The 11,925-nt window shown below is 40.3% G+C and overlaps 1 protein-coding gene across 2 annotated transcripts; it reads left to right on the top strand.

Moving 5' to 3' along the window:
• The first annotated feature begins 215 nt into the window (after positions 1-215).
• Positions 216-10,248, top strand: pskh1 (protein serine kinase H1). Of its 2 annotated transcripts, none has more exons than XM_005449394.4 (4): positions 216-562; positions 1,212-1,939; positions 2,916-3,833; positions 6,563-10,248. In XM_005449394.4, exons 2-4 carry the CDS (start codon positions 1,871-1,873, stop codon positions 6,878-6,880), a joined length of 1,305 nt encoding a protein of 434 aa, XP_005449451.1. In that variant the 5' UTR covers positions 216-562; positions 1,212-1,870; the 3' UTR covers positions 6,881-10,248. The 2 variants fall into 2 exon arrangements, with proteins under 2 accessions (XP_005449451.1, XP_025765009.1); XM_025909224.1 differs by having other exon boundaries at positions 1,233-1,939.
• The last annotated feature ends 1,677 nt before the right edge of the window (positions 10,249-11,925 follow it).

Below are 11,925 nucleotides of genomic sequence, written 5' to 3' on the forward strand. Positions count from 1 at the left end.
AGATTTCAAAAGTATCTATATTTTAATGCAGAAATTAGAATCACCTTACACTTTCTACACAATGAATTGTTTTCTTTGCATGAAGACAGTATATTTTCAGATTTATATGTACAGAGGTGCATATTTATAAAAATAATGAGTGGATGGCTGGATACTGGAGTCTTTTATTTAACTATAATCTGTTTTATTTTGAAAGTCTAGACCGGAAAGCCGGCGCCTCTTGACGCTTCTCTGTGGGTGTGGGAAGGTGGTCCTGGTTGAAAAACACCGTCCAGAAAAGCCACCGACGGGATGACTTTGAGTGTTTTTGTACACTTCTTTAACATTTTGTAACACCATGAAAACAAATTAGCAAACTCTAAAAGTGACAAAGTGTCGACAAGAAAGGCCGTGATGGATTTGAGTTGTTTGTCCTCGGGAGTAAAGTTGGGAAACTACGAGGTGAAAATGGAGAGCCCAGCTGAGTGAGAGTGGGGTGAGGAGGCTGGATTTGGCAAAAGTTGGGAGTCCTGCCTTGCTGCTAGCAGGCTAGTTAGCGTGCTTAGACACTTCGCTATCTCGGGTAAGTCGAGAGGTGAGATTCAGAGTCACTTTTACGCTTTTAATGTCTGGGTTCTTAGTGAAAACCTTTAGAGACTACCCTAATGTTACTAAAGGTTGGAGAAAATCAGGTAAAGTGGGTTTTATCTTAAAAAAATAAACACGAAAAAGGCCTTCACTTAAAAAAAAGGAAAAATCTCAGACAAAATTAAGTATAGTTGTGCTTTAGGTTTCTTAAATAAATGTACCCTTTTTCAGTTTTATTCGTTTCAGCCTGTAAAGTACTCCTTAATTCTTGTTTTGCGGTAGGTTGCTAAACATTTTGTACAAACAAAAAATAAAAATAAAGTATATCAACCAGCCTTCCAGCTCAGATATGTGACCATCTGTGACTGGTGCGCTCTTTTCATAATGGCAAAGCCTGTCACATGTCGTCTTAGTCATTCCAAAACATGTATTAATAGCTTTGATCATATATTTCTGCTGGGAGTCTCACAGTATGGCCTCATCACACAACTTCCATATAAAAGTATACATAATTTTAGTGTTAAAATGAGTGACCACAAAGCGTGTATGTTAAAAGATGCCTGCTGTCATATCTGCATTTGTTAAACACACAAACTTGTATTCATATTTCATTTTGTGCTTAATTTTTTGTTTGCATTTCACAGTCTCCCTTCACTGTTCTTCAGCTTGTGATTCTTCAGGGGAGCTGCTTCATGTGTGGCGAGACCGCTGCTGACATTGCAGCTTTTCCCAGTGGATCATAGCGTAGTTGATGGTGATCTTATTTTCCGTGGGAAGTTTTGAAAGAGTCCTGAGGACAACTTTGCATTTTTCCCTAAAGGCAGCCCCAGTTAAACCTGCTTTAGAGAAGCTGGATAACGCTCAGGCTAACGGCTCCCTTTCGGATCAAACTCTTTTTTTTTTGCCGTGAGCATCCACACCGGCTGTATCCATTCCATTTTCTCTGTACATTATCCTAACTGAGATGCATCCTTGATAACATCCTGACTGTGTGGCCCTGCTACAGGCCTACTGAAGCACGCTGAAGACAACTAGTACCAGAGAGTTGCGTAAGCTGCAGGCCTGTTCAAGATGTATTCATGAGCACTTGGGAGTTGTTAAAACAGACTCAATCGCATTCATGTACTGTGACTGCTGATGCCAGCTCACTGGTACTTGAGTGGATGTAATCCGCTTTATTCATGAACCCTCTAGCTGAGTCTGGGTGCAGCCTGGATGTTGCTGTTAAATCGGCTGTTGCGGTGATGAGGCAGGGCTCCTGGTGGCCTGTGTGGCTGACTGGGCAGTGGCCCAAGGTGATGTGATGGGGTGCCGGAACAGTAAGGTCCTCCCTGAGCCTCCAAAGGATGTTCATTTGGACCTGGTCAAAAAGGTCAGTAAAGATGCTGTAACTGTTAAAGGTATGGTTATGGCGTATGTAATTGTGCATATCAACAGCTTCACTGTCCAGTTACAGTGATGTGGTGGAACTGTCCGAAATGGCTTAAAGTTACTTTGGAGGCAGTTTGTTTAGTTAAAATGAAAATAACATACACAGCTTTTGAATGAGGTGAATATTTCATCATCGTCCACAGGAGGGAAAAAAAGACAAGGTCAAAGTACTTTCATAGGTACATTTATTTCAACATGAAATTTTGCTTTTTAACGCAACTATGATAAAACTATGTCTCTTCATATAATATTTTTTAGTCCCAACTGTTTGAGGGGAATCTGTTAGAAAATTAATTAATTTGTGTTTTTAAAAGTAAAACTAAAAAATTGATATATTTAATCTTTTTGAATGTGGCTAATGGGTAAATGGATTTAGTCCCTTTCTACTTAAAATTTACAGTTGGGTCTCATTCATCCAATCACACATTCGTACATAACTTTTATCTGTGGCACACACACTCTGATGGGATGCATCAGGGCAACTCAGGGTTAAGTATCTTGCTCGAGGATGCCTCTCTCATGTGGACAAGAGAGAGTCGGGGATCAATGCAACAACCTTCTAGGAAGATAACCTGCTCTATCACCTCAGCGACAGGTCTTTTGTTACTTTGCACTGAACATATTTGGTTTTGTGACTGCTTAGTGGGTGCAACAAAACATTTTAATGGGTTTTTTATTTACCAACTGAAAAAATGTATTGATTTATTCAGAAATGCTGTAAAATATCTATTGCTCCTACTTACTACACAAAAAGCTTCAGTGTGGAGAATGGCTGCTTTGAACACATCTAATCTGTAACTGTAGACATTGTATAGACAAGGAATATAAGTATAATTTAGTGTGGTAACTTTTTAGATGATTTCTTTCTTTCATTGATCTTCTGTGTATTTTGATGAACTCTGCTGTGTATTTTTCAGGTTGATTCTCAACCTCAGACAGATATCTATAAGCACTTCATACGAGGGGATGGCTCTGGAAGCAAGATGGGTGTGGCTGGTGGCGGGGCAGGTGACAAAGCAGAGATCACCTCCCCACATCCAGCCCAGGCTCACACTGCCACTCCCACCGCTTCAGCTCACCTCCCTAAGGACCTGTCCGAATTGCCGGATCCTCAGCGAAGGAAAGTGGCGAAATACAGAGCTAAGTTTGATCCCCGGGTTACAGCCAAGTACGAGATCAAAGCTTTGATAGGCCGGGGGAGCTTCAGCCGTGTGGTCCGCGTGGAGCACAAGAGCACCCGACAGCCATACGCAATCAAAATGATCGAGACCCGGTACCGTGAGGGGAGGGAGGTGTGCGAGTCAGAGCTGTGTGTTCTGCGTCGTGTTCGTCATACTAATATAATCCAACTCATGGAGGTCTTCGAGACAGCTGAGCGTGTCTATATGGTGATGGAGCTGGCCACTGGAGGAGAACTTTTCGATCGGATCATCGCACGCGGCTCCTTCACAGAGCGGGACGCCACGCGGGTGTTGCAGATGGTGCTGGATGGCGTCAAGTATCTCCACACTTTGGGGATCACTCACCGAGACTTGAAGCCTGAGAACCTGCTCTACTACCACCCGGGACCTGATTCCAAGATCATCATCACTGATTTTGGTTTGGCCAGTAGCAGGAAAAAGGGAGGCGAGTGTTTGATGAAAACCACCTGCGGCACACCGGAGTACATAGCGCCTGAAATCCTAGTGAGGAAGCCGTACACAAACGCTGTGGACATGTGGGCACTGGGGGTGATTTCCTACATCCTGCTGAGTGGAACCATGCCCTTCGAGGACGACAATCGCATGAGGCTCTACCGGCAGATCCTCAAAGGGAAATACAGCTTTTCTGGAGAGGTGAGGAGTTAAGTCTGTTGCTCACTTTTCCCTTACACCAGCACACTTCAGTCGTATTGGGAATGCATTCCTCAGACTGCAGGGGGCTTTGTCAACAGATTTCCAGGAAGTTCAGCTTGTGAGGTGACACGGTTGTAACTCAGATATATACACTCTGTTTTTTTGGACTTCAGATCCTTCACAATTCTCTACTAACTTTTTATGTGTCATTTCACGTAAACTGGTACCTTGTACAGTGCAGCACTCTCAGCAATTTGTCTTTTCTAAATCAATACAGCCCTCCTCAAAGTGTGCACCCAATAATTTATGCTCTATTCATGTATATAGTCAGAAGAATGCTGAGTAGTCCATTCCTTTGTTTCACAGTGTGGGATGTTAATGTTACTAGTGAGCTTTTCAAAGGGGCCCGTGGTTAATGTTTGCCCCACATACAACCACTCCAGCGTGAATAATCGCTGAGTAGTTTTGTAATATTTAATGAGAAGCAGTTGAATCATCTGAGTTTTCTGGGGATTTGGCCAGATTTTTAACTTCTCAAGTATCTGACAGGTAAGATAAGGCCAGATCAGGGATGTTTAATAATTGAAAACACTTCCAAGGAGCCAGTATTTTGCTTCAGCAAAGACTCTGGCTGAACCAGCTGTGCTGCATACAGAGAGTTTTCCTTGAAATAAGTAAATAGAGCTTTTCACTAGAACTGACCTTTACACATTTTCAGGATAAGTTTGTACTTTATAAACAGTTCAGAAGACCTCGAGAGTAACTAGAAGAATATCTCTGGACATTCACAACATTTCTTTGGCAAAAACAACAAACAGCAGAAACATTCTCGGGACATTTCTAGGACAAATTATAAACACGGTGTTTATAAAATTCCCAAACAGCTGTCTCTATACGTCCAAAAGATGCAGAGCAACATTTTTCATTGATTTACCATTAATTCAATGAAGGAGCTCAGGTTATAGCTTCTGTGCTCATTAGGTAGTTGCTGTCCGTGGCCAGTTAGGGAGCACATGGTGGGATTATAAGATTTTTTTTTTTTTCTCATAAAAACAGCTGCCTGCTGTAGGCAAAACTTAGTGCTATGAAAGTAAATCACATTTCCCACGTCATTTCAGCCTTTTTAATTGTAACAATATTAATTTTGCTGTTTCATGGTTTTCAACGTTTGTTCACCATAAAATATTGTGTGGATGTTTTAAAGCATATTGTTGAACAGTTTCAGTTTTCAAAAGATTTTAAGCTGAATCGAATGCCCATCCGTGTTTGCTACTTTGCATTACTGCACTACAATTTGCAAGAACATTTATCAGCTAATGATCGTAACCAAACCTACTTACAAACCCATCCTTTAGTAGCCTGTGAATGTCTACTAGTGGTCAAACCATTCACAGGGTTTGAACTGTTTCCATATGAGTGCAGAGCATTGGCCTCAAAAGAGCTAAAGCATACCAAATGGGCAGTACTTTTGCAAGATACCAAATCAAACTAATGAGCCTCACTCAGATCTTTATGTGAATTCGTCGGGGTTTGCCAGTAATGGAAAGTAGTCAGAGAACTTCTGTACATGTGGTCACGTCAATTTTTTTGAGAAATCCCAAAGCTGTTCTTGAAGAAAAGCTTGTCCTGATTGGAGGAGCTGCGGTAGAGCAGGCTTGAATGTGCTTCCCTTGGGGACGTTGGTCTTTACAGCTGTGATAAATAATTTTCACATTTACAGCTCCATTCCAGGATATAATCACAGCCCAGTCATTGTTATAGGGTGGGGGAGAATTGCATTAAGGTGGGTTATATGTATATATGTCATGTATTTTTAGCCAGCACTGGTGATTTACCTGCTGTGGGATTTGGAGTGGGGTAGTTGTCTGCTGGGAGACTGAAAACACAGCTAGTTGCCAAGCAGGACATTATGTAAAGTGTGTGTGTGAGAAGAGGCATGCAGTATGGATGTTCCCAATTCCTGTCTAAATAGGAATTAGAGTTTAACTCATCACCAGGAACTTGCAGTAAAAAGAGTCCATGTCAGAGTTAACGTTAAAAAAGGCTTTTACCAAGAGTAAAAGGCTTTAACTTTTAACATCTTGAGAACAGCCAGTCAAAATGTATGCATTGGGCAATTTTAATTAAAAAAATAACTTTATTCACTTATTGTAGATGCTAAAAAAAAAACACCAATACGAATGAGCCAAAACGTTTATTCGGGTCAAGTGACCAGACTTTGTTTTTACTTATACTGCTGATTGCTGCTTTGTGTTTCTGCTGCCATCTTGTGTCCACTGGGCAAAACCCTGCCAACATTTCTCAAGATTAATGCTATAGCTACTCATTTCATGGTTTTTGAACCCAAATTTTTTTTCTTCTGAACTTTTGTTGGGGGACCAAAAGTGGCTTCCAATGAAAGTGTCCTCCATATATTGTTGGCGTAAATATTTTGCACATTAGTAGGCTTTTTCTGTTGGACAACCACCGATTTATATTTCAGAGAAAATTTGTTGGTTTTATCAGATGTGCAACGCTTTTAGAAGCCTTCTGTATATACTGTTAGCTTAAGGAGATGTATGAAAAGTGAAATGTTTTTGCTTCAGTCTGCTTCAACTCTTATCAGTAGTTTCAGCTAGTTTTACCTAATATACAATGAACCTGTTGTATAGAGTTTATAAAGAAATTTAGTGAAAATCAACCAGTTGGTTTATTTCAGTCTTTCTCCCTTGCCTGTCTTCCCTCTGCAGCCATGGCCCAGTGTGTCCAACCTTGCAAAAGACTTTGTAGAGCGTGTTCTAACCGTTGATCCCAGTGAGCGACTTACCGCCGGTCAGGCCCTGAAGCACCCCTGGATCATCAGCATGGCAGCCTCGTCGTCCATGAAGAACCTGCAGCGTTGCATATCTCAGAACCTCCTGAAGCGTGCGTCCTCACGCTGCCACAGCACCAAGTCATCCCAGTCCACGCGCTCCAGCCGCTCAACCAAATCCAACAAGGCTCGGCGGGTGAGAGAGAAGGAGCTGCGAGAGCTGAACCGGCGTTATCAGCAGCAGTACGATGGCTGAAGCAAGGCCCAACAGCCAGCGACTGTAGCGGACCTTCTTCTTCTTTTTTTTTTTTCTTTTTTTTTTAAAACAACACAGCAATGACTGAAGCTTTGAGTTGCTGCCAGTGTTTGGGGGGCAAAAGTGTCTTGAAGTCCCACATTTCTGCCTTAAAAACAATGACTTGACTAAATCCATGACACTAAAATGACAAAGCTGAAAAGTAACTGAGACTGTAGCACAAGTCAGAAAGATGACAAAATCATTCAACGTCTATGGCAGTGTGTTGCAACTGCTCCATCCACTCTCTCACATTTACTTTTAGCAGGATGGTGTCTTTCACTTTCCTTGTGTTCTCCCGTTCCCTGTGTCGCTACATATTTATTTATTATTGTTGACGTGATTATTAGTCTCCATTCAAATGGTCACTGGATAATGACCTTCCACAAGGATCTGTTGAACAGAGTTCTGGATACTGACATTACTAAGAGGAAAGAAATTCTTCAGAAGAGGAGGGAAACACATTCCTCTCACTCATTTCTGATTGCTGTGAATTTATTATTGTGCTAATTGTATAGACCTTGATTTGAGATGTGGTTAATCATATCGAGCTGCAACATAATCACACCGTTTTAGGCCAAAATGATTTAGTCAGTCCAAAGCTTAGCTACTCTTGCCATTATTGTTAAGATCCTAAAACTATCAAAAGATTGTGAAGCTTTTTTTTTTTTTTTGCGTTGGTGTTAAATCTTAATTGTGTTAGGCGATAGTAGATTACGCAGCCTGTGTCATTTTGATTTAACATTGCTCGTAAAGTACCAGCGATGAGCCTTTCCTGTTGTACAGCAGGGATTTGTCCTAATAATGGAAAATGGCCATTGAGTTTTCTTGATGGTTACATCGGCACATGAATCTTAGTCACAGATTGGGGCTACCTTGGGTTTCCATGACCTTTTTATAGTGTCTTTAGAAATGTAGCCTAGCTTTAAAATAATTGTATAAGATTTATTATGAATTGATTATTTTCACCGAGTAATTTCCAGGTGTTATGACAGTCTACCATTAGCTTATTGAGCTAGCCAAGTGACAGAAATGACATTGTCCTGCTGTGAAAGAGCTTAACAAAGCTATGGCAAAATAATTTAAAAAATATTTTTGGAAGCATGGTAAATTTAAATTACATTCCACAAAAGTGCCACACATTATATTGCAAATTGTTATGATAACAGTAGAGTGACCAAATAACTTTAGATAGGTTAGCGTTTTTGGAGCTTGCCTGTTCTTTCAAAACGGAGTAAATCCTAATTCTGAAACTCTAATATCTTTATGTAAGCATATTTAAATAAAACAAGTAGGAAAGCAGATATCAAGAAATCATTTTCTCCAAAAACTTAATTTCTATTTTTGGTGTTATATATGTTGTAACTGTAACACTTTTAAGACATTCAGATATCTTTTAAAGGTGTAAGTCAGTTTAGTAAGTATGTAGTTTGTTTCCAAAAACTTAGAAAGCACTCCATTTACAAACTTCATACATTTAACAGTTTTGATGCAGCCTTGTCTTAAAGTCCCACCAACTTTGTCCCAAAAGTTTACTCAGAACAGGAGACATATTACTGAGTATGCTTTAGAAAAATATGGAAGGAAAACGATGGAGATAAACAGACAACTGATGCTAAGCAACTGATATCTAATGTTGGGCTTGCTCTAATTGGCTTGGAGAAAATCATTTGAGAAACCCACATATAGTCATAGAGTTTGTGGAGATCAAAGGGATTGTGTTTTGGTTTTTTGTAATGTATTTAGCTTTCAGTGGATGTAAACAACACTCTAAAATGAAGGAGATAGTCTGTAGCCTTGCATCTATACAGTTTCATGCACAAGGCTATCTTTTTTTTTTAATACAGACATTTTCATCTTAACTTATAAAACATTCAAACAGCTCGCTACAAGAACTCTAGTTGATCAGATCTGCAGTATGAGCTGCAAAGAAACTGTAGTTATTAGTTTATTCTGATGTTTACAGTCTAAACCATTTCCACTAAACTTGTGAATATTTAGCATCATTGCGCAATGAAGTATTGTGACCAGTGCACAAATCAGAGCTATGCTGATGAAATATCAATACCCTTAAATGAAAAAGTGAATTTTTAAAAACTTTGTTGATGAAGATGGTTAAAATGATGACTATCCCCAAGTTGGTAGGAAAAAAAGAATCCCAGAAGTATTACAACCAAAAGACTCACAAATGAGATTGAAATTGTTTGTCCTTTTTGCTGTTTTTCTTTCTGGCAAAGCACTTAATGTACAGTACTGAACTGAGAGTCATGATTTTCTAGTTTGTTTGTTTTTTTTATGTCTTTTGTCTCTTCAGAAGCCTTCCAGAGGAAATTAAATGGTACTTTGCGGTCTTTCCGTCTTTGCTTTTTGAGGATTTTGCTGTGATCTTTCCTAGAGTTTAAAAGTGTGCTGTTGTGAACTTTTTAATATGTACTGGAAACCTGATCGAGCCATGTCAGCTGACCTCAGTTTTTCCTTTGCTTTTTGTCTTTTGGCTTTCACTTTTGTTCCGTGAGGCTTTGTCATCTCTGTGATCCAACCGTTTCCGTCGTCTTTGATCATTTTTAGTCTCTTCCTTTGTCCTACTGCTGTTTTTCTTAGTATTCCTCTACAGGTAAAATGCTTACACATATGTGTGTGTGTGTGTGTGTGTGTGTGTGTGTGTGTGTGTGTGTGTGTGTGTGTGTGTGTGTGTATATATATCAATTAATTAGAAGCTGTAAAATGAAACTCTAATTTTCACTCTGTGTGCCCAAAAATGTTGTATTGATATCAAATGCACAGTCTGCAGGCTTTAAAGAATTTGTGTTCTTTACTGAGATATCGGCTGTAGTCGTGTTAAAAGAATGCTTTGCGTGATGGGCCTCTTGAATGTTTTTTTTGTTTTTTTTAACATACAGTATTGAGTGTGTTGATTTGGTCAAAAGTGAATCAACAGTTAAAATAAGTAAGAAAAAAAAAAAAAGAATTATAGCTACAGATTACGAATTTGGACTCAAAGGGATTTCTGTAGTTGAGTTAGTCATTACTGAGTGCCTGTTGTGTGCCATGTTCAACAAATGACCAAATCAGTGCATTCTGGAGAGTGTCAGCACGTTTGTAAAAATGTTTCCTTTCATGTTTTTATATATCTGTTTCATTTTATGCCAATGCTGTCTTTCTAAATGAAGTAGCCAACTCAGCACTGTTACATGAAAACAGTTCATCTTGTGTTACAGTTCATCAAAATAAATGATAAACTTTGATTCCTCTGCCATTAACTTTTTTATTTTTTTTTAATTTTTCTTTAACTCGTGAGTTGTGTGTGCCAATAAAGCACCGAAACCTGACTTGCTGCTTCTTTGCACTTTCCATATTTGTTACAAAAGCTGTTTTTCCTTGTTGTGTTTTTCAGCTAGGCTATGACATGTTTGACTTTGCAGATGGGTCAAATGTTTGCTTGTTCAAATATATTGAGAAATCCAACTATTTCCAGGGCCTGTACTTATTTTCCCAAAGATGTACCTTTTGTTAGGTGGCCAAACTGTGCCTCAAGATGAATAATGTAACACTACTTGCAAGTGAAAGTGGCAAAGCACTTTTAGACATGTGCCATTTGAACAAACAAATGTTACTGTTGCAGGCAAATAAATTCTTGCTCAAACCTAAATACTAAAGTACTAAAATACTTTTAACACAAGCAGGAAGCCACAGTGGAAATGTACTAATACTAACTAGAGAAAAGTGAAAAACAACAAAACTGCAGAGTCATGTTTTCTATATATCTATATCTATATATATATCTATATATATATATATATATCTATATCTATATATATATCTATATATATATAGATATATATATGAAAAATTGCACTCTCACCCCTGTGGGTGGTCCATCCTTCAAGCTTGGGTTCTCTACCAGAGGCCTGGGAGCCTGAGGGTCCTGTGCAATATCTTTGCTGTTCCGAGGACTGCGCTCTTCTGGACAGAGATCTCAGATGTTGTTCCTGGGATCTACTGGAGCCACTCACCTGGCTTGGGTGTCACTGCAGCTAGTGCTCTGATTACTACTGGGACCACTGTCACCCTCCACATCTTCTTGAGCTCTTCTCTGTGCCCTTGGTACTTCTTCAGCTTCAAATGTTCCTTCTTCCTGATGTTGCTGTCATTCAGTATCGCTATGTCTATCACTATGGCCGTCTTCCTCTGCTTGTCCACCACCACTGTGTCCATTTTGTCCGTCTGTATCTGGAAGTCCCACCAGATCTTAGCTCGGTCATTCTCATACCACCCTAGGGGACGTCTCCCATTTGGACCTTGGGACTTCCAGGCCATATATTGGCACATATGTTTCTGTATACTATGCCGGCCACTTGGTTATGGTGTTCCATGTATGCCCTGCCTGCTAGCATCTTGCACCCTGCTGTTATGTGCTGGATTGTCTCAGGGGCATCTTTACACAGCCTGCACCTGGGGTCTTGCCTGGTGTGATAGACCCCAACCTCTACTTATCTTGTATTTAGAGCTTGTTCCTGTGCTGCCATGATTAGTGCTATCTTTCAGTCCAGGTTTGTTCAGCCACTGGTAGGATTTCTGTCAGCTATCTCCTCTATTTGCCGGTGGTACATACCATGCAGGGGCCTGTCCTTCCATGATGGTTCCTCCTCTTGCTCCTCTTTCTTGGGTTTCTGCTGCCTGAGGTATTCCCTAAGCACTCGGTCAGTTGTGGCCATTTTCCAGATGTCTCGTCCTGGACTGTGGGACTGACACTCACTAGTCCCCGGCAACCTTCCTTCCGTTTAGTGTATAGTGTCAGGGTGCTGGACTTGGAGTGAAACCCTCCATGCATGGTCAGGAGCTTCCTTGTCTTAAAGTCCGTGGGTTCCATCTCCTCCTTCGGCCAGTTTATTATCCCAGCAGGGTACCTGATCTAGTTGCTCTTCGTGGTTCCCATTTGCACGTGGGATTCCCAGGTACTTGTTGCCATCCTCAATGTCTGCAATGTTGCCTCCGGCAGCATGATC

The sequence above is a fragment of the Oreochromis niloticus genome, linkage group LG7, assembly GCF_001858045.2.
Source record: "Oreochromis niloticus isolate F11D_XX linkage group LG7, O_niloticus_UMD_NMBU, whole genome shotgun sequence".
In the NCBI taxonomy this organism is placed as follows: Eukaryota; Metazoa; Chordata; class Actinopteri; order Cichliformes; family Cichlidae; genus Oreochromis; species Oreochromis niloticus.

Bases quoted from the DNA above. Each gene is read 5' to 3' on its own strand.
- pskh1 (XM_005449394.4), top strand. From the start codon at position 1,871: ATGGGGTGCCGGAACAGTAAGGTCCTCCCTGAGCCTCCAAAGGATGTT. The intron at 1,940-2,915 runs GTCAGTAAAGAT...TGTATTTTTCAG, and splicing joins ATTTGGACCTGGTCAAAAAG to GTTGATTCTCAACCTCAGAC. The intron at 3,834-6,562 runs GTGAGGAGTTAA...TTCCCTCTGCAG, and splicing joins AATACAGCTTTTCTGGAGAG to CCATGGCCCAGTGTGTCCAA.